The sequence below is a fragment of the Rhineura floridana genome, chromosome 13, assembly GCF_030035675.1.
Source record: "Rhineura floridana isolate rRhiFlo1 chromosome 13, rRhiFlo1.hap2, whole genome shotgun sequence".
NCBI lineage: Eukaryota > Metazoa > Chordata > Lepidosauria > Squamata > Rhineuridae > Rhineura > Rhineura floridana.
The window spans coordinates 39,235,495-39,258,129 of NC_084492.1; the positions used below are offsets into that span (position 1 = coordinate 39,235,495).

At 48.8% G+C, this 22,635-nt stretch overlaps 1 protein-coding gene across 1 annotated transcript in view; it reads left to right on the plus strand.

The window, feature by feature from the left end:
* Window positions 1-22,063, plus strand: part of SLC7A5 (solute carrier family 7 member 5) — a 49,447-nt gene extending 27,384 nt beyond the window's left edge. Inside the window, exons 3-10 of the mRNA XM_061594697.1 lie at window positions 7,634-7,739; window positions 8,274-8,318; window positions 11,198-11,321; window positions 12,683-12,786; window positions 13,751-13,847; window positions 18,112-18,261; window positions 18,898-19,075; window positions 21,206-22,063. Coding sequence (XP_061450681.1) covers window positions 7,634-7,739; window positions 8,274-8,318; window positions 11,198-11,321; window positions 12,683-12,786; window positions 13,751-13,847; window positions 18,112-18,261; window positions 18,898-19,075; window positions 21,206-21,261 — 860 coding nt within the window. The 3' untranslated portion in view covers window positions 21,262-22,063. The remainder of the gene's footprint in view (window positions 1-7,633; window positions 7,740-8,273; window positions 8,319-11,197; window positions 11,322-12,682; window positions 12,787-13,750; window positions 13,848-18,111; window positions 18,262-18,897; window positions 19,076-21,205) is intronic.
* Window positions 22,064-22,635: the final 572 nt, after the last annotated feature.

The window sequence follows — 22,635 nt, forward strand, 5'->3', positions numbered from 1 at the left end:
TTTTGTCAAGATTGTGGGTTGATCATTGTACGCTGATCTCCCCACATAAAACAAATTCACGCACAGGCGTCTTCCAACCAAATTATCTTGGAAGACAATCTTACTCGTCCACAAACGATTGCCAACCAACCACCTTCAGTGATGGTGAAACTCTGGCTTCTGTAGCTGGAGCTGCAATGAAAAGCCCCAGAGTAAGAGATAAGGTGGAGTTGGCAACGCCAAGCCCTAAATCATCCCTCATTTGCAAAGTTGAGCTGGGCAACATGTTGTGTCGTGTTCTCTGCCGTGCCCTCCTGGCTTCAGGTGCCGTGGGCACCCACCTTTGCCAACTGGGTACGCCTGGCCCCACGGCGCACTCTTCCTCCTCAGATAGGATGGTTTGAGGACTGTAATTAAAGAGCAGGCAGGCTATACAACCCAATCTCCTGTGTAACGGTGCCTCGTGACGCTTGATAAAGCCTTCAACATTTGGCTTCTCTGGCAGGGTTGAGAGCTGGATGAAGAGGGAGCTAGTGGTAGCCTTAGACTAGGGGTAAGGGACCTTGGGCCTGGGGGCCTCTCTGTTTGGGCCTTGGCATTCTCACTAGGCCACACCCTCCTTTTGCCTGGCTGCAATGTGTCCTTGAACTGGAATAAAGCCTCTAGCTTTCCCGGACGGAGGATAGAGAGAGAGAGGTGTATCCAAGAGCAGAGCCACTGAAATGAATGAACCGCGGTTAGTTGCATCTACTGACTTCAGTAGGTCTACTCTGAGTAGGACTGGCATTGCATACAACCCCAAATGTTTTGCAAGCAGGCAGAATGATGCAACGGGGTCCAGGCAAGCTGGGAGTGCCCTGGTTTGGGCTTTGTTGAGGCAGAGAGGGAAAAGCTATCAGATGAGGAAGAATCTCGTTTCGGGGGTTTGATGTGGTGGCTGGGAGAGTTGGGCTGGGGCAGGACCAGCCCCACCTTGCTGGTGAGAACCCTTCCAGATAAAGTCTCTCGTGTGGGGATGAGGCAAGGTGCCCGGTGTTCTTTCCCAGGCACTGTCAGGCCCAGGATGTTTCTCAGGAACCAGACCAACGATTGTAGTTAATTCGTGTTTTATTAGGGTAATGTCCAAACAAAGACTGCATTTTCTCATGAATCAATACAGGGATACAGGTCCTGCGGCATTGGGAGAAAGTTGACAGAGCAAGGGACTTCTTCCCGCCTGTTCTTTAAGAAGGGGCCAAACGGGCGCGCAATCTTTCGCTCCTCCTTAACTGCCCCTCAGGTACTGCCCGCCTTCCCCCCCTTCTCTCCTGTCTTTTCAGCTGTCTGCGTGTGCGCGGTGAGGGGGGAAGCATCACCCCCTCCTCTTCTGAAGTTTCCGATTCCAGGATGGGGGATAGGGGAGGGGCTGATGGTAAACTGCCTCCCCGCTTTTCGGCTGTGAGCAGCCCTCCCTCTTCCCCCTCTTGCTCTGAGCCTGAAAGAGGGGGAGGCGTGAGAATGTCCAGGGAGGGCTCAGGCTCCCCATTGCTAAGCGACCTTATCACTGGCAGTTCCTCTGTTTCGTCTTCGCTCCAAAGGGGGGAAGTTCCTCCCCCTTCCCTCTGCCATCCATCGGAATACTCTTCTCCCAACTCTCCGGGATCCAGCTCCCCGGGATTGGGACCCCAGCTCTTCCTTCCGACAGGCACTGGCCTTGTGCAACCACCATGAGCTCTTCAACTTGAGCTAATAGTGCATTTTTAGCCCAGCAGGAAAGGAGGAAATCTGGCAGCCAACGCCTCTCCCCCCTCTGGTTTTTTTTTCTTTGTGGCGCTTGTCTTGCCAAATTTTAATAATAGTATTTTATGATTGCTTGTTAACAAACTTTGCTCACCACTCCTAATCTGCAGGGAAAGGCAGGAGGAGAGGTATTAGTCATCTCTCCGTATAAGGGAAGAGGGGGAAGAGTCCATTTTTGTTCTTCCCCTGAATTTACATTCGTGGTCTTGGCAGTCATAGATCAGGATCCGGAATTTCTCTCCACTTTTTAGTCTGGGCAGTACCGGGTGAATTACAGTTGGGTCCCGTCAAAGGAACGCCATAGCTCAGTGGTGGAATCCTGCGATTGTAGAGTTGGAAAGGGGCCTGTGAGGCCATCGAGCCCAACCCCCTGCTCAGTGCAAGAATCCAACTTAAAGCATCCCTGCCATGGGGCTGCCCAGCTGCCTCTCGGATGCCCTCCAGTGTTGGAGAGCCCACACGCTTTGCATGCAGAAGGTCTTGATTTCAGCCCCCCGTTCAGGATCTAAAATTCCGGAGAGCTGCAGAAATGGCAGCAAGTAGAGACCAGCTTACTGGTAGGCCGCAGTCTGATTTGCGATAGATTGACGCCAGAGTTTTGGACTCCTTGTTTAATAACCGCAACAACAAAAGGACATTTTCATCTAAATTAGGCTGCTGAAATGGAGACAGCTAACCACGAGCGGCCTTTGGAACAGAGGACGCAGCCTCATACTGAGTCAGACGAGTGGTGTCCATCTAGCTCAGTATTGTCTACACTGACTGGCAGCGGCTCTCCAGGGTTTCAGATAGGGGTCTCTCCCAGCCCTGCGTGGAGTTGCAGGGATTGAACCTGGCCCCTTTGCATGCACAGCAGATGCTCTTCCACTGAGCTGTGGCCCCAAAGGATTGTGACCTTGTTTCATTTCTGGTGGTTGTATTATTATTTATTAAATTTGTAGCCTGCCCTTCCTCCCAGGAGGAGCCCAAGGCAGCAAACAGAAACACTCTAAACTGAAAACAAATTCTAGACCTCAAATGAAAGGACTCTGTTCTTTAATTCTAGCTAGATCTTTTTTTGCATCTGCCTCTGGTTGGTAAATCTCCCATCCACCCCTGGTGCAGAGTAGTGTAATACTGTGCCATGGGAGCCATTGGTTGGTCTCTAGTTTTATGAACAGGGTTTTCATGGTAAGCGGCATTCAGAGGGGGTCCACCATTGCCTCCCTCTGAGGCTAGTCCTCCCCAGCTGACCAGGGCCTGCTCAGCTTGCCACAGCTGCACAAGCCAGCCCCTTGTCTGCAACTGCCAGCTGGGGGGCAACTGGGCTCCTTGGGACTATGCAGCTTGCCCACGGCTGCACAGGTGGCAGGGCACATAACTCCTGAGCCACTCCCTGTGGGGGTGATCTTTAGCTGGCCCTTGACGCCCAGGAGACACGAGCGGGGATCTGAACTCACAGACTCTGGACTCCCAGCCAGGCTCTCCTCCCCACTGTGCTATACAGTACTAGGTGTCTTGGAATTTTTTCTGGAGGCATTAATATTCCATCAAAATTCCTCCAAGGATTCAAGACCAATACACCCTGGCTCCTGGGCAGAGAACTGGTCCAGCCCCAATCTTCCTGCATCGGAGATTAAAATACTTAAGGGCTTTTTCAGACCGTAGCTCACCCTTTGAGTCTTCCCCTTTGTTGCCTTTTATCCTGTGAATTATTATATCGACTGCTCCTTTCCTTGCACATTCCCATTTTAGCCGTACCTGTGCTCATTTTAATAATCCACATTAATACAGTCCCCTTTCTGCCACCTATCTGGTCCTGTCCTATCCAGTCCTGATGCACGCACGACATGAAAACAAAGTCTTCAGAACATGAACAATTCCTTTTCTCATTTTTTCCCTCCCATCCTTCTCCAAAATGAGCCCTTGGGGTGGTGATTAAAAAGGACAGGCCACTTTTTCCAGGAATTTTGCCCGCTTAAGAACTGCGGATTGGAGGCTGTGTTGGAGCTCGTTAATTTTAATTTGGTTAATTTTAGAGCTGAGTGTGGTTGAAGAGGTATGTTGATCCTGGCGCCATGGCCGGGGAACATGGGCTTGCTCCAGCAGCTGTTGCATTTATGGTTAGCTGGTTGAATTAAGAAGAGGGCCCCCGGCGGGGGTGGGGGGGAGACAGCCTAGGATGTGTGTAAATGGAGAAGACCATTGTGAACTACAGCAAGTGGCCAGGAGGGGGTTACACCCACCTGGTGGCATCATATTCTGTGGCAATTTAAACACCGCCTGCCTCTTGCCACCCTCCTTGGATTTAATTGTTTGCCTATGATTGGGAGTCATGTCAAGTGTCCATGGCCCATAACGGCCTTCAGTGCAGATGGCTACATAGCGAGCAGCAACCTCTAAGCTTTCCATGTTAGCCACAGTTATGGTTTGCGGTGCCACTAGCATCTTTTCCTTTGGCAACATAACTAAGCAAGTTGGTCAGCAAAGGAACCGATTGACTGAAAGTAGATGAGAGCCAGCAGCAGGCGTCTAAGGGGAAGCCAGATTGGTTGCAACATCCCAGCAAGTTGTTGGTCTGTTTGAAAACATTTATATCTTGCCTACCCCACCCAAAAAGCTCAAGCTGGTCAACGGCAAAATACAATTAAAAAGAATACAATTGCAAAAACCATCATCCTGTTGTCTTTGAGTGGCAGAGTGCATATGCTTATTAGATCAGGGGTGTTCTCTGAGTACCTAGTTGCAAGACATATTTGAAAAGCTTTCCATAAGGCGCTGTCTTCAAATGGCGTGTCGGGAGCTGTCTCAAAATGATTTGCATGCAGACGGTGAAAGGTTCAATCCCTGGCATTCCCAGGAGGGCTGGAAGAGGCTCCTGCCTGGAACCCTGGAGAGCTGCTTCCCGTCCGTGTGCAGTGGTCTGACTCTGTACAAGGCAGCTTCCTTATGCTGCCCCGAAAAGCGGTTTATAAGTAATTTGAGGGAAGAGTCATGGCTCAGTGATGGACTGCATGGTTTGCATGCAAAAGGCCCAAAGTTCAATCCACAGCAACTGCAAGCAGGACTCCCTGTCTGGAACCTGGAGAGTTGCTGCCGGTCAGTGGAGACAATACTGAGCTAGATGGACCAGTAGCCTGACTGTGTGTTAGGCAGCTCCTCTGTTCCTGTAGCGAGATTCCAAGGAGAACACAAATCTCGCGTATCAAAGACAGGCTTTTGGCCGCTGCAGCTACTCGCCCGTGTGTTGCCTATTTATTTTAAAAAATTGCAGCCCCTCCCCTGCCATAAGTAAAACTCAGTGCAAGGCAGCTTACACATGAGAGACAATAACACAATTTCCAACAATTGCGTAATAGAAGACAATGCAAAAGCCCCCATCAAACTCGCAACATGGACAAAACCAGCAATAGTAATATCCACATCCAACCCACAGATGCAGCACATAAGAAGTGGTAGCAGCGTTACAGAGGTCTGCAGGCAGCGAATTCCAAAGTTGTGGGGCTACCACAGAGTTGCACCGTCAGAAATTCCTTCTGCAAGACAAGTATTTAAGGTGCAGAAGTCCTGTCTTCCTGTTTGCAGGATGTCGACCTCCCCTCCCCTGGTTCCCTGGATGGCACTGGTGCTCTGGAGGAAGCCCTTGCCAATCTAGTGCCCTGTGGTGGCCTGGGCTGATGGGAGCTGTAGTCCAAAACATCCAGAGGGCACCAGGTTTGTCTACAGGGAGACGTTTTTCCTAGCCCTGCTACCTGGGGAGATTGGGGACTGAAGCCAGTATCTTCTAAATACGAAATTCATCAGGCTGGATCCCGACTAAGTGCAGCAAAGCTGTACTGGACAGAACCTGTGATGTACAGTTGAGTCACTGGTGGTGAGTTTTCCTTCTCACCCCCGTGGGCCATATTGGCACCTGCGGGGCCCGTGGAAGGTCTGCAGAGGGCAGGTTCCCAGAGATCTCCATCAACAAAGCTTTCTTAGTCTTCCTGCTGGGCTCTCTTGTGTGGCTCTCTCTTGCGTTCTTGTTCTAACTAGTGACACTGGCAGCTGCCTGCTTAGTAGGAAAATGTCTAGCAAACCAGTCTCATTCGTGAGAGAAAGCTGCTTTTGTCGTGAATTTTTTCCCCTTCCCTTTCCTCATTGTGAACCGCTGGAATGTGGCATTTGGGAAAGGGCAAAGAGTTAAAGCGCCAAGTGTGGGCAGAAGCAAACGTGATTGCTGGGCTCTGCGAGCTCTTAGCACCCTAAGATGAGTCACATGCAAGGCAGTGGGGAGGTCAGGAGGCTCCCAGTGACCTTCCAAGATCCCCTTTCCGCCCCCCCAGCACACACCTGTGGCACCATCTCCAGAAGAGAGCCAGGAAATGGGAGCCCCCCACCCCTTCTGTGTCCCTCCCTCTCCTCTGATCTGGGCTTGGCCTTCAGATCAAAAGGCATGAAACAAAATTTCAACTGCTTTAAAACTAAAATAAACACTGCAAATGTGCTGGACATGGCTTCAACAAGCGTACTGTTGAAGACCCCCCCTCCCCTTGCATATTTTTTCCTGGGCTGTTTCCATTCAAGAACGGGTGAATTACAGGAACTCCAGATCCTTGGGTCCTTCCCACAGCTCACAGGGATGCGAACTCTTGAGGGTTCTCTCTGGGCGCCTCTGGAACGGGAGGAGCCCTTTTCTCAGTGGTGGTGGGCTGGGCAGGCAATGCCTTGGTTGAACCTCGGGGCAATCACTGTGCTTCTGTGGCTTCTAAAGTCCTTGCTTGGAATATGGTGGGGCTGATATTTGGAACTGAATTGCGCCCTGCGTCGTTCCACAAGAAGCTGCCTTGGTGGTTCAGTCGAGGAATGAAGGAATTGCTCCTTGGCTACGGTTGTAGCAGGCATTCGGGGCACCTGTACGTTGGGGTGCAGTCGCTCGAGATACCTAGCGAACGTGATCAAGTATTTGGGTTCCTCTGTCATGGGGGGAGGGGGAGAGGGAATGGTTTCCTTGGTATGGAACAGAAAAGGGATGATGGGAGTTGTGGTCCAAGAACATCTGGGGACCCAAGGTTGAAGGACAGTGTTTTGGAATAGACCTGCCATGCTAGGTGCTCTCTTGCTGTTTGGATACTGGAGCCCCTCCTAGCTTTTCAACCTGAGGGCCACGTTCCCTCCTGAACAACTTTCAGAGGGCCACATGCCTGTGGTGGGCAGGGCCAGAGGCAAAAGTCTGTGTCTGTATTGGAATTGCTTTTTAATATGTTTTAAAAACTTTAAAAAATATTTTTAAAGATGTTTTGTGTTAATATAATCTGTTTTTATGCTGTTTTAAAGTGTTTTTAGTGCTTTTGTTTGCCGCTGGGCTCCTACGGGGAGGAAGGGCGGGATATTAATAAATAAATAGTAAAAGTGGATGAGGCCACGAATGTACCTTTTACCCTTGCATAATAGGCTCGTTCCTACACACCCTGGCACGAGAGTTCAAGGTCGTGTTGCAGCCAGGGTGCAAAGCAGGGCCGGTGAAGGGGGCTTGGCCCGGGGAGACTCCCAAGGGCCAGACAGAGGCCTGGAGGGCCACGTGTGGCCCCTGGGCCTGAGGCCCCTCAACTCCTGGTACAGACCAAGGAGTAGGGTGATGCTCCAAGTGCCGTTGGATTGCTCATGTGCAATGGTTCTGAGGCCTGGCCCACGCCGCTTGAAGACTTCCGCACGTGAGGAGGCGATTGCAGATAAAACACCACCACTTTGCACTTTGCTTTGCATGCAGAAGGTCCCTAGTTTGATCCCAAATGTCTGCAGGAAAAGCTAGGAAAGACGGTGCTCAGCCAAGGTGCTGGTTTTGATCTCGGAGGAATTGTGTTCGTACACCTTCAGCACTGAGAAGGGTCCACCGAACTGTTTTTATCTTACGCAGGTGATGTTGGAACCCTGAGCCCCAAACACTCCTTTGACGGCACAAAAACAGAAGTTGGGAACATAGTCCTAGCCTTGTATAGCGGTCTCTTTGCTTATGGAGGCTGGTAAGTTGTGTGTGCACGAGAGAAAACCTGAGTCCCCTGTCCTGCTGTTGGCATTTTGTGTGTGCTTGGAGCTGACTAGATTCCACCCTGTTTGCACTCTGCTTCCGTTCTGCCTCCTGTTCCAAAACTGGGCAGGAGGAAGTGAGCGGAGGGGGGCTGTTTAAAAAGTGGGGATGACGTTAGCATCAGTGCTTGGCTATTGAGATCTGCGCTGCGCATTGCAAGCAGTACCATGCCACTTTGAACAGTCATAGCTTCCCCCAAAGAATCCTGGGAACGGTAGTTAGTTAAGAGTGCTGAGAGTTGTTTGCAGACTCCCATTCCCCTCACAGAGCTATAATGCCAAGAGTGGTTTAACAATCAATCTCTATGGCTTACTGCGTTGGGCAAAGGAGACTTAAGGGTGAGAACTTTTCAAACATCTCCTTCCTGCTCTGCTTTGGGTCAGGACGTTTCTTTTGCTGTACAACTACTGCTGTGTTAAAACTAAATCATTTTTTAAAATCTTTGTCCTTTTTTTTTTTTTAAACTCAGGAATTACTTGAATTTTGTCACGGAAGAGATGATCAACCCTTACAGGTAAGGGGCCACTATAGGCCTATATTTGATAGTGGTTTTTTTTAAGGACGGGGAACTGAGGGATACTTCCCCCCTCCCCCCAAAAGGGCAAGTTTTGTTCTTCAGACAGAATCAATGGAAAGAAGCCACTCACTTTATTCCCCAGTAACACCTGAAGTCTCTACAGCTACTTAGGATGTTCTGAGCCTTGGATGTCCTGTGCTGTCTGTGTCTTTGTCTGGACAACCCCCAAAGCGCACACAACCCCCCCCATTAAAATACAACATAAGGCAATGAAAATAAAGTAAATTAATCAAACACAAGAATATGATTTAAATATATTAAGTATCTCCCCCACCCACCCATAAATTGATAAGTATCAACCTTAATTCTTCCACTGCCAGTCCTTAATCATCCAAAACAATCCACACACAATAGGGAGATCTGGCAGCTTGCAGGGGGGGGGAATATTGCAGAAGATCAAAATAAATCTAAGAGAAGAATCCCCAGAACAACCCAATGAGCCTGCCACGGAAGGCTGATTGACACTGTTGGGGGGTGGGGGAACAGAAAATCAGGTCAGGATGTGGAATGGAATGGAGTATTGTGAAAGAGGGCATGGCTGGCTGGAAGGATCAAAGGACAGGAGAGCTCGAGACTGCAACACTTGGGGCAAGTCCTGCTTTTAGAATCCTAACATTGAGGCTTCATTAAGGGTTTTACTGGCTTGTATTTATCAGTTTTCAGTTTTTATTAAAACTTTGGGTTTTTGACTGCCAGCTTCTGTTTCTGGCAATGCTCCTGTGCCTCTTGACAGCTTGGCAGCATGCAGAAACTCATCTGGTAAACCTCTTCTGTGGTCTTAATGGGGAAATGAGCACCCTGCTGGTTTCTGCTTCTCAAACATGTAGTTGTTAAAAAGCAGAGGAGCACGGTCAGAAAAAACTTGGCAATCCTGATATTAACCCCCCGTGTTACCACATCATTCTGTACAACGGTATGCCATGGAAGGAGTGTAACCAGACGCCGTGAACACGAACAGCCTTACAATTCTGTGCAGGCAGTTTAGGTGAATTAGATGAGCAGCGCCGCATATATTGTTTCAAAAAGAAATCCCGAGGAGTGTTGGCATTTTTTAAGGACAGGAGAAGAGCCTGGCTGCTGGATCACAACAAAGGGCAGCATCCCGTTTCCCCACAAAGATCAACCAGAGGCCCCAGTGGGAAGCCTGCAAACAGGACCTGAGTGCGACAGCACTCCCCCCACACTCACTTGTGATTCCCAGCATACCGTCTCTGACAGCGGGGGCAGAACAAAACCATTGATAGCCTGTGGGAGTCTGTGCTGTTGTTCCTTCCTGGAAGCTGACACCCCACCCGCAAATCCCTTGCGGTGCTTGGCTTGAACTACAAAGCTTTGCTGAGGTTCAATTCATCTGACCTGGAAACTTTATCCCTTTTAAAGTATGTGTGTCGCGGCTGTAATGAATTTGTCCAGCGCAGCAGCAATCCATCAGCCTCTTGTGGCTTTCTGGTTTGCTGGTGGCTTGCGTGGAGCGTTAAGTACGTCTCCCTTTTCTGTTTTTCCAGGTATTTTGGACTGTAACTCCTTTCAGCCCCATCCAGGTTGATGCTGGGTCTGATGGGGGTTGTAGCCCGAAACATCTGGAGGGCACCATGTTGGGAAAGGCAACACTATCCCCTTGGGTTTGTTTCTCCCCCCGCGTGCCAGAGCTGGCCTGGCCAATCCTTTGGAGTTAAAAAGTTTCCTACCAGAACCTGGGACACGTTCTTAATTTGGAGCCAGGTAGCTTTGCGGGGTTTAATTCCACAAGATAGCGTGGAGGCAACCATGAACCCTTTTGAATAACTCTAAGCACAGTCCCTGCAAACCAAGCCAGCAGGAATCGGGTCACACTTAGGCTGAACGTCGGTACACCAACCCAGGTGTACTTTGCTCTGTTTTTTTTACTAGAACTCCCAAGATCTGTCAACCAGGGCCATGTGCAAAAGACACACAGTTTGCATTAAAGTACAGGGCGCCCCTGAGCACATCCTGAACTTGTTTCCAGTTCCAGAACTAAACCATGCCTAATTTAGTTGGGGGAGGAAAAATCAATTCATTGTTGCTATTGTTAAACAATTGGGAGTCGGAAACTGTCGCTGATCTATTGCAAAGGAACCAGCAGACTCTGGTCTACCTTCTGCCCACCCTGCTTGTACGTGCTCAGCTGGGAATTTGCCCCATTGAAAGCATACAGAATGTGTGTGTCAAGGTAGCGTGTGAATGGACTTGCAGGCTCTTCCAAGAAACTCCAGTCTTGGGACCGGCAATATTAGAAGTATTGGAAGATTTTTAACAGTGTGGTATGGGCGGGGGGGGCAGCTTTATTTATTTATTCGATTTATATCCCTCCCTTTCTCCCAGGGGTGGCAAAGCTTGTGGGCTTTCCACAGGCATCTCATCCACCACTGTGGGAAACGAGGGTGCAGGGCTAGATTGACCTTTGGTTTGACCCAGCAGGGCTCTCCTTGGGATCTTATGATAAGTATGAGGTTGCTTTTGACAGATTCTTAGCAAATAGATTTTTGTAGGGAGTTGCTCTGATCCAGGGAGGGAAGGAGATAGCTGGCTTGCTTGCTTGCACATGGTCTCTTTATCCAAAGTGCGGTGGGGCTCTGTCGCTGTGTTCGAATTTCCTTTCTTTGTAACTTGGATGCGAGAGCCTTGTTGGTCAAGCATGCATGTGACTTAAATGTAAAGTCTTTTCTGCTGTTAAGGCTGCAGTCAGAGGGTGCACAAGCTATACATCGGGGCACCAAAAGGCAATCTTAGAATTGCTCAAGAAAACTCTTTAGCCATTTCCCAGGGTGTTAAACACATGTCTGGTTTTCCCTTAGAAACCTGCCTCTGGCCATCATCATCTCCCTGCCTATTGTCACCTTGGTTTACGTGTTGACCAACTTGGCCTACTTCACAACCCTGTCAGTGAATGAGATGTTGGTGTCCGAAGCTGTTGCCGTGGTAAAATATGAAATGACTCACTCTGAAATGGCTGCTCTTTATCTAGCTAACTGCTCTGGTTTCTTAAACACTTCCCTGTGCGCTGGCTGAGCGCATTGTGCTACCTTGCAGCTCCATCTCCACCATTCAGCCAGTGCTGGTCTCTCTCTCCAATTTTGGAAGATGCCCCCATGGCTCATATGAGGATGAGCTGGAATAAGGGGGCAGGTATCCCAGTTACATGTCTCTCTGAGAAACCATCACTTGTTATAAAAGCAAATAAATGCCGTGTGCTGACTGTGTAATCTCATGATCAGTTGCTAAAGTGACACCTCTCAGGGAATGTGATCTGGCAGTATTGATGTGAGATGGCCTCTTTTTCTGTTGCTTGAAATTTTAAACTGTTAGAGCATGGAGCTGTTACTAATTTATTTGGCAGTGTGGTATAACGGCTAGAGCAGGGGTTCCCCAACTTTTTCCCCCATGCCCCATTTGAAAATTGCTGATGGTCCTGGTGGGTCACTTAATAATTTTACTGCCTGTTTTAGCAACTGTAACATGTTGTGCTAGAGGCTGTATGATCTTAATTGTCCTTTTAAATCAATTAATTTTATGAATTGCATTTTATTAACTGTATTGTAAACTACAATTAATTGTATTTTATTGTATTTCAGTTTGCATTCCATAGAATTCAAATTACAATATAATACAAGAAGTAAAACAAGCAACAAGAATACAGTTGAAAATCAGGATGGGTATTTAATGTAGACCTGCTGCGGGCCACCTGAGTGAAGCTTGCAGACCACTGATGGGCCATGGACCACAGTGCATGGGAACCCCGGGCTAGAGCGTTGGGATCAGGGCTTGGAGAGGCCTTGGTTTGAATGCCTGCTTGGCCATAAAGCTCATTTGCTGGCTACAGGGCAGTCTCTGTCTCGTAGCCTTGCCACTCGCACAGCTTGGTTGTTGAGGCTCAAATCGAGGGCTGTGTAGAAACGGTCCCCACTGTCCTTAGAGGAAGGGTGGTGTAAAAATGTGGTAGAGAGCTCTCTGGTGGTTGTTGGTGTGTGTTTTTTGTTTTTTTTTTGCAAAATGCATCACGATCTTAATGTTTGTTCCCCTGCGAGAGAGATCCCTGGAACTCTCGGCTTCCAGCTACAGGGGAACCAAGGCCGGTTTGCCATATCACTTGAGTGCCTCGCTGGGCTGTGGGTCTCCTGGATTCAAGGCCGTAGGTGAATCGCATTAGCTTGCCAGTCCAGAACACCGCACACCCTGCTGCCCCACCTACGTACCACCAGCTTTCTGCTTGTTCACATGCTAAGCTACCAGCATCTCCTAGGTGAACTTCTGATAGTGTCTCTCTCCCTGTTTGCCAATAGGATTTTGGGAACTATCACCTGGGTGTCATGGCTTGGATCATCCCTGTCTTTGTCGGCTTGTCATGCTTTGGCTCAGTCAACGGGTCGCTCTTTACTTCCTCCAGGTGCGTTGCTTCCTGCACTATAGGAACAGCGGAGTCTTCTGGTAGAAATGGGACCTCAGTGCAGAGACGGCATTTCCCCGAATAAGAGGCAAGACAGCCATAGGCACTTCTGCGGGATCATACAGGAGAACACGCCCACCTCCTCCTGGGCCGTTCACGTGGGGCCATTGGTTCTGGAATACCTTCCTCCCTTCTTCCTCAAAGGAAGATTGTATTGATAGGCTGTATGTAGGAAACTGCCTTAAGCCAGGTCAGGCTTGTCCATCTGGACCAGTGCGGTCGTCTCTGGCCAACAGTGGCTTTCTCAGACCTTCTGCATGCCAGGCTACAGCCCCTGGGTCCAGTGGGAGAATATCGTACGAGTCCGCCTCTCTTCCTCTGCAGAGCCATCCTGGTTGGGCCTGAAGGGTTAGTTTTCTTTGCCTGGGAATGGCCATAGCTCATACGTGGCAGAGCGTCTGCCTTGCGTGCAGAAGGTCCCAGGTTCAACCTCCACTGGCATCTCTAGGTAGGGCTGGGAGTGACTCCTGCCTGAAACCCTGGAGAGCTGCTCCCAGTCAGTGCAGGCAATACTGAGCTAGTTAGACTAGTGGTCTGGCTCAGTATAAGGTAGGTTCTTATATCTCTAAGTCTCCCCAGGGAGGCCCTGTGATTACTGCTTGGGAAAGGGCTGTAGCTCTGTGGCAGAGCGTCTGCCTTGCGTGCAGGAGGTCCCAGGTTCAACCCCCACTGGCATCTCCAGGTAAGGCTAGAAGAGAACCTGGAGCTCAGCTGCTGCCAGTCAGCGTAGACAGTACTGAGCTAGATGGACTTAATCGACTGGTGAAGCCGCTTCCTCTATTCCGACATGTCGTTTTGGATGGAACGATTGCAAAGGAGCCCGTAATCGCTGCGTGACGCTTCTTAGGCTGTTTAAAGCAATGCAGATTAACTGTAGTTGTTCCTCTCTCGCTCTCTCTTTCAGGCTTTTCTTCGTTGGTGCTCGTGAGGGGCACCTGCCCTCTGTCCTGTCCATGATCCACCCCAGGCTGCTCACGCCGGTGCCTTCCCTCGTCTTCACAGTAAGGATGTTCACAGGAATGCGCACACATTCACTATCACAACCCCTGATAGTTGTATCGACACAGTCGCACCAAAAAGGCAGAAACGGAATGAAAAGGGCTGGTGGTGTTGGAAGGGAAGAGGGTGCAGGTCCACCTTATCAGGTTTTGCTCATTCCCCAAGTGTTCAATTTATGGGAGTGTCACAAGCATTTCCTGCACTGAGCAGGGGGTTGGACTCGATGGCCTTATAAGCCCTTCTAACTGTGCTATTCTAGGATTCTATGAAAATACCTTTTGTGTTCAACTAGACGTAGAATTTGGGACAGACTTGCCATACAGCGTGGTAAACATCCAGGCTCTGTGCTCTCTGTGATATGATGCTACTTGCAAACGTTGCTTGGCGTAGGAGGACAGGTTTCTGCCCGCTGATGGATGGCGTTTACTTTTCCAGTGTTGTAAAATGATACATCTGACAACTGACAGGGCACGACTGTAAATCATTCCTACTGTCCTAGGATAAGCTTCCCTTACACTTGGGAGGTATTCCAGTAATGTTATTTTGCCTGTTGGTTTTAGATCTGTTCTCAGGGCCAGGTTGATCCAGGCAGTGGCCTAGGTGAACCGTTGGTTTGGTCGAGCAGGGCAGCTCTTAAAACAGTCACAGCTTCCCCCAAAGGATCCTGGAAGCTGTAGATTGTTGAGGGTGCTGAGTTGATAGGCAACCCCTATTCCCCTTACAGAGTTACAACTCCTGGAGTTTCCTGGGAAGAGAGGTTGACTGTTAAACCACTCAGGGAACTTCTGCTCTCAGAGGGGAATAGGGGTCTCCTATCCATGCTCAGGACCCTCAGCAAGCTACAGTTCCCAGGATCCTTTGGGGGAAGCCATGACTGTTTAAAGTGGTATGATAGCTGCCTGAAATGGGCAGTGCAGGTAGGGCCTTAGGTCCCCTTTTCCTTACAGAGTGCTCCTCAGTAGCTTGGGGAAGCAGGTGCAGTTAGTTACAGGTGCCTGAGGCAGGAGAGGCAATGGAGGGAGCAGGGTCTCTCTCCTTTTCGAGAGAGAGATGCCCAGCTGGAAAGAGCGCTCTGCAGCAGTCCTGGCTGCCTCTTCCTGCTCTGAGGACTCGAGCGGCACACCCAGGAGGATGCCGGAGTTCTTGTTCCAGAGCCTGTGATGACGAGGCCGTCAGAGCTGTTCTTGCCCCGCTTTCTCCCCTGCCCTGACTTAAGCCGGCTGCATCTCTCAGAGCAGCAGTGTATTGTCTTCAGTGCCTGTGGGTTTGGGCCGGGGCCAGGGGACCAGATCACCTGCTGAATTGCACATGGTTTGTGGGGGCTTTTGGAATCTGCTTTTGATTGGGATAGGGCTAGATAGAAGCCTCGTCCCCTGCTGTGCAGCGCAAGGGCCTGTGATGATTTTCAGAGGCGGCAGGAGGGAGGTGGAGAAGGGACATGCTTTGATCAGCAGGGGGAATGGATGGATGGGCGAGAATAGGCTGCAGCTAAACCCTGATAAGACTGAGGTGCTACTCGTGGGTGATAAGGGAAGGTTGGGAGGCATCGACGTGGTGCTTAATGGGGTGAAATTACCCCTAAAAGACCAGGTCCGCAGCCTAGGGGTCATTCTTGACTCCCAGCTGTCCATGGAGGCTCAGGTTTCGGCAGTGAGTCGGGCAGCTTGGTATCAATTACATCTGATACGGAGGCTGCAACCCTACCTTCCTATACATCTTCTCCCACGAGTGATACATGCCCTGGTCTCCTCTCGCTTGGACTATTGTAATGCGCTCTGTGTGGGGTTACCCTTGAAAACGGTCCGGAAACTGCAGCTGGTACAGAATGCGGCGGCACGCTTGATTAAGCATAGCCGCTGCCGGGATCACATCACTCCGGTGTTGGTAGATCTACACTGGTTACCAGTGGCCTACCGAGCCCAATTCAAGGTGTTGGTGTTGACCTTTAAAACCCTATACGGTTCCGGTCCAGTTTATCTGAAGGACCGTCTCCAGTATCACCAAATAGGCCGCCTTACAAGATCAGCCACGCAGGATTTTCTCTCGGTCCCACCAGTCAAAGCAGCTAGGCTGGTGCGGACCAGAGAGAGAGCGTTCTCGGTGGTGACCCCCACCCTCTGGAATTCTCTCCCCTACGACCTACGACATGCCTCCTCCCTGATGAGTTTTCGCCGAGCTTTAAAGACCTGGCTATTCAGGCAGGCCTATAAGAATATTGGGGTGGAGTAGTTTTTTGTATCTATAAATTGCTGTTTTTATGATGTTAGATTGATTGATGAATATGTTGTTTTATATTGCATTTTAAAATGTTATGTAAGTCGCCTAGAGTGTTCGTTCGGTCGAACAGATAGGCGACTAACAAATAAAATTTATTATTATTTATTATTGATCAGCAGGGGGAATGGCTTTCTGCTGACAAATCAGGAAGTGGGTGTGTGAGGTTGAGCCACAGATAAGGGAACATCCATGGTTCTCCAGATGTTGTTGGGCTCCCGTTCCCATTTGCCCCAGATGCCAGTGTGGCCAGTGGTTGGTGTGATGGTGGGAGTTGTAGTCCAGCAACATCTGGAGAGCCACCGATGCTTCCCCCCACTGTGTTAAGCAAAGCTTTTGCAGGAGAGACCAGAGCACTGAGCCCAGCAAGGGAGTTCAAGCCCCCTGGCTGACCCTTGGGCAGCTCTTTCCAGAGAGTGGCTTTCATTTATTGATAAGTTTGTATCTGTCAGTCTGGTGAAGTTGAGGACCTTATGCATTAGTTACTAAGCTGCCCCCTATATATTTATTTATTTATTGTCTTTCTATACCGCCCCATAGCCAAAGCTCTCTGGGCGGTTTACAGTAAATAAATACATAAGTCCCCAAGGTTAAAATTTCTTTCCTACATCCTCCGCTCCTTGTCAAATAGACCTCCCCGGAGCAGATATGCGTTCTGCTAGCAGGGAATGATATATTTATAATTACTCAGGTGGCAAAATGTGCTGGTTTTGACCTATAAAGCCTTACACGGCGTGGGACCTCAATACCTTGTGGAACACCTCTCTCGCTACGAACCTACCCGTTCACTTCGTTCAGAATCTAAGGCCCTCCTCCGGGTACCAACCCATCGGGAAGCCCGGAGGGTGGTCACCAGATCTAGGGCCTTTTCTGTGGTGGCCCCTGAGTTGTGGAACAGCCTCCCCGAAGAGGTACGCCTGGCACCTACACTTCTATCTTTTCGGCGCCAGGTGAAGACCTTTCTATGCTCCCAGGCATTTTAATCTTTTAATCTTCTTAACCTTTCTAATCTTTTAATCTGTATTTTCTTTAATTTGTGCTGTATTTCATTTTTGTCGTGTTTTTTGTTGTTTGTTTATATATGTTTTTGTGGTTTTTTATTATGATATATTGTATTTTACTTTGTTTGTTCACCGCCCTGAGAGCTATTTTTGCTAAGGGCGGTATATAAATCGAAATAATAAATAAATAAATAAAATTTGCTCTAGCTGCGGGAAAAATAAGAGTTAGATACCAAAAACACCTTGTGGGGTGAGTGGAATGTGCCCAGAGCTATCATGACTGTAGTATTTATACACTAAGACATGGGGTGGGTCAGGGTATCTTTTGCTTGGGAGAGGAAATTTTATTTGAGATGTGTTCTTTTACTGTACGTTGTTGAACTGTGTTTGGTTGAAATATGACTTGTATTTTACTATGTATTTTGTATTTTCCTTTTACGTGTGCTTAATTGTGGTAGCCTGTGGCTCTGAGCAAGAAAGGTTCATTTCATTGATAATGGAGAGCCATGTTGTTGGGGGGGGGGATTTTTAGGGTTGGGGAAAATGATAAGGAGTTGCAGCCTTGCTTGTCTGAAGTAGCTTTCTGAATTTCCTGCACCTGTGTGCTGGTTGCCAAACCTTCCTCTGTTCCCCACGGTCAGAGGTTTGAAACTGTTTATTCAGTAGCCACATTTTTCAGTGGCTGATGCTCAGATGTTTTCAATTGTGGTTTTGGGATGGTTCTTCTTGTTTCAAAATGTTTTAAGTTGTGTTGTTTTACTGTATTGATGTTTGCTGCCCCGAGCACCTTTGGAAGGAAGGGCAGGACACAAATGTAATAAATAAAGATTGCAAAATGTCCACTGCATGTATTGTATGTCCTCCATTAATTACATTTTCACGTTTGCAAGGGTGGGGGGTGGGCGTTAAAAGGGAATAATTGCTATTTGGGTCACTCCTGAATTGTATTGATCTGTTTTCTCTCCTCTCCTCTCCCCCCTCAATCCTCCAGTGCCTCATGACTTTGCTCTACGCCTTCTCCAATGACATATTCTCGGTGATCAACTTCTTCAGTTTCTTCAACTGGCTCTGCGTGGCCCTGGCCATCATTGGCATGTTGTGGCTGCGGTACAAGAAGCCGGAGTTGGAGAGGCCAATAAGGGTGAGGGTGATGTGGTGGTAGCAAGAGGCGGAGGAAGTGTAGGAGTCTGTTTGTTGATTTTATTGATAGCGTAACCAAATTTGGCACGATGGTCCCTGAAGTTGAGGAGCAGATTTTGGTCTGTGTTTGAATACCGCTGGAGGCCATTTTGAATCAAAATGGAGGCCATTTTGAACCTTTCCAAACTGCACTGATTGTCAGTGGGGTTCTTAGAATTCCTGAGCAGTGCTGGGCACTCCCTGCTAGGATGCTATAAAGCTAAGCTGATTTATTGTGGCTGCCCTACGAGGAACTGGAAACTGTAGTTCTGTGATGTGGCCAGGAAGCGGAGAGCTGATTCCTGGCCTCTTCTGAACAACTACAGTACCCACAATCAACAGTTTCCAAGCTTCCTTTGGGAATATTCTTAATGATATTTTGTAATGTTGCTTTGTTGCCCTCTTTGTAAACTGCTTTGAGATACATTTTTTAAAACCAAAAAGTTGTCTAGAAAGGTTTTTAAATAAATAAAAGATGAGGCCACGAGTGTCTAATCCAGTCTGGTGGATTTTTGTTCTGCTTTTAGTGTAGAAATGGTCTGACCCTTGCTGGGCTCTTTTTCCTTATTTCTCTTCCTGCCTGGTTTCTCTTGCGCAGGTCAACCTCACTCTGCCCGTCTTCTTCATCCTGGCCTGCATCTTCCTCATCGTCGTCTCTTTCTGGATGACCCCAAAGGAGTGCGGCATTGGCTTTGCCATCATCCTCAGTGGGGTCCCAGTGTACTACTTTGGTGTCTGGTGGAAAAAAAAACCGAAGTGGCTTCTTCAGATCATATGTGAGTACAGTTTCTGTCTTGTGGGGCAACAGGGTATTGCGTGGGCCTAGGTGGGTGCGAGAGCAGTAGTCCAGCCTCTTGATCTCACCGTAATAGCATTCATGTTTATTGTTTTAGCAGTGCTAAGTTTGTTAAATGGAGTAACATTTTTTCCCCCTTTGCTAGTTTTTGTCAAAAGGCATCCCTTATTGTGCAGCAGACTCTTGTCAGGGCTTTGTGTTGCTGTGATTCCATTGGAAGCGGGTTGCTGACAGTTACAGATAGCTGCCTTGTATCAGATTTGATTGCTTGTCCATCTCTCCACAGAGAGAGAGAGAGAGAGAACACCAAGTTCCTAGACCCTATGATTCTATAGACATGCTTGAAAGTGTATGGGCAGCACCTCTCTACATCTCAGGCAGGTAGCTGAATAAGGTGTCCAGAATGCAGAATTCCAGTAACTTCCCAGTCCAGCCACTTACTGTCTGCATTATTTACAACCCCAGCTCCAGATGCTGCCTGAATCCCAGAGGTGTGCTCTTTCTGCAGCAGTAGTATAGCTGCGGCTTGGATAAGGAGGACCCGTCGGGCTCCGTGTGGGCAGGTGGAATTCTACGTTTTAAGCACTGGGTATTTCTGCTGCATGGACTCTTGGCATCCTCAAAAAAAACCCCAAAAAACCTCCCAACAACTCTTTGCTCCCAGGAAGCCTGAATTCTGTGGGTAGGTTACGTCACGCTAATTGAGCAAATTCACATGTGCTTGCACATTTTCAGAGTCTGTGCTTGCTTGGCAGTGCTACGGGTGGGCAGAATGCCCTCCAAGCACACGCTTTGCATGCCAGAGGTCTCGGGGTCAGCCTCTGGCATCTCCAGGTAAAGCTGTGAAAATCTCCTAACTGACATCCTGGGGAGCCAGTAACTGAGCCACGTGGACCAGCTTCCCTTGTTCTTAGGATGTATAAGCAGAAAGCTTAAAATCTAGTTTACATAAACACAACTCAAATGCACTGTTAATTAGCTCCCGGTAACAGTTCTCTCACTCTCTCTTCTCTTGCTGCCCCGTGGAGACCATGTGCACTTGGACGCAGCCAGGATGAATGTAACCACTCCAGAGCAAGCGTCGAGGGGCATTTTGGCTGTCCCAGTCTGCCTTCTTTCTCTGTAGCCTCAGAAACAAAGTTCTGTTTGAACAGCTGATTCATGAAAAGTCTTCCTGGATGGTGTCCATGTAACTAAACACTGCCATCTGTCTCTCCAGCATTTGAGATGACAACAACAACAGGCTGACCTAGAAATGCAGACTAGCAGAAGCGCCAAAGGGTTTATCTCTGCGCTTTTGGATGGAGAGCGAAAGAGCTTTCCAGGGGTCTACAGGGCTATGGGGTGTTCTGCTCTCTTTCTTCTCCCACCCCCCAACTTTTTTCCTGTTCCAAGTATTGGTCTCAGTGCTTAGAAAAACCTTTTTTTTTACAGCCCCGGGTGACAAATTAGCATATTAATTGTGTCCTGTTCAACAAATGTTTCCCGCCCCCACAGAGATTGGGGGGAGGGCCCGTGGAATATTCCAAGGCAAACAGAATGAATATCTTGCAAGCGTCTTAATTGGAAACTGATGGTTTTACTGCCCTCCTAGTCTTTGTCTGCCCTCCCACCAGCAGCCCAAGAAACACATGTCTTCAGCCCTTTAGCTGGAAGCAGGGAGCAGTGAATGGAAAACACTTTGAGAGAGGCTTCCTGTTCCTTGAGATGCACCCACGTTTCTGTTTTGTCCCGCTGCTGCCTCTGGGCGAACAGGTGGAACAGGTTTTTTGAAAAAGGAAAGCCTGCAAGCCCTGTTGGACAGAGGCAAGACCAGAGGGCGCATACACGCACCATGAGCAGCAATCCCTTGTTCAAACCACCTCCCCACCTTCCAGTTTTGCCTGTAGGCACCTTGGATGACTTAGGGCAGGTGACAGGCATGGGTCTGAGAGAGCAACACACTTTTGCTGCTTTTAACAAGGAACAGTTGGGCAATTAAGTGTTCTTAAAGCTCCTTTGAGGTTTTTGTCATTTCCAGGCATTTCAGAACGCAGCTTGGTAATTCCGTTTTTCATTTTCTCTCTCTTCTCTCCCCTTCCCCCCCCCCGCCACCCACTTCCTCAAACAGACTCCACCACGGTCCTGTGCCAGAAGTTGATGGAGGTTGTTCCACAGGAGTCTTAAAGCAAGGAAAAAGCATCCACGTTCAGTTCAAGCCAACGCACAATATTATTTTGAAAACACGACTATGTCAGATTCCTCATTTTAAAAAGCCAAACCTCGAAGCTGGGGACCTGACAGTGACCAGTCCCTAGACCCCTGCCGCCCGCATGGCCCGTCCCTCCACTTCCTTCCCTCCCCTAAGCTAGGCAGCTGACCAGAGGCAGGAGGAGAAGAGTTCCAGGTGCAAATCTAATCCGGGAAGAGAAGCTTCTGCTGGGAACCTCAGGAGGCCTTGACAAGGTCCACAAACAGGGAAGCCAACAGGACATCACCGTTGACGTGTGCGACAGTGGGCTGAACTCCGCGGTCTGTTTGTCATTTGGCGCTCTCTCTTTTGGCACCCTGAGCTCCTTGATAAAAGAAAAACCAGTTGCCAGGAGCCACCAGCATGCCCACAACTGCCACTCCACACTCTTTCAGAAACAACGAAAATCCAACATGACCAATTCTCCTGGAAATGCAGGCGTTCGGGGCTGGGGGTAAGGTTTGCTTCCCTCCCCCCAAGCCATTACACTCCTTACCGCAAATAGAGGCTTCACACACACACAAGCAAAGGAAAAATGTGATGCTGATCCATCACTGTGGACCTGCACAGATATTAACTAGTTTCACTCGCAACAGACTTGGCTGTCCCGACATGAACTTTTTAATTATTTTTGTTAATTATTTTTTTTAAGGGATCTACTTTTTATTTTTTCCTTTTAAGATTGCCATGTAGTTCTGCTTTGTATTTGACTTGCAATAAACATTTTGTATGTTGTCACACTTGCAACATTCCTTCTGAGCGGCTCTTAAGTTGATGGCTTTTGGTGCAAAAGCCCACCCCTGCCCCAGACTTTTCTCTGAATCCACGACAACAAATCTCTGCTGTAAAACCAAAATGCCTGCGTTAGCAGATGTGGCGGCACACGCTGCCAGTTTTGGTGCTCGGTTGCCTGGCATCATCCTGTACCTTCTAGAAGAAAATTGGCATTTCCCGGCTGCATCGATGGTTATGCCAGTTTGCATCGTTCCCACCTTTCTGCACAGAATGTAATATGTTTCAGCCCCATCCGTTAGCTCTTAGGGTGGGCGGTGAGTGCATTGGGAATGACAGCTCCATACAGTGGTGAATCTGGAAGACTTTCACTGCCTTGGGAAGAAAATTAGCAAAAAGCAGAAGCTCTGGGCGGGCTGCTGCTTGCGACAGTTTTATGTACCTGGCTCTAGTTAAGCGGGCATAGCGTCCCGCGCAGGCTTTGCCAGTGGCTGAGTAGGCAATGGCAAGTGCTTGTGAACTTAAAGCAGGGAGGCTTAGGATGTATGCTGCAATCTTTTTTGTCTTGGCCGCAGCCA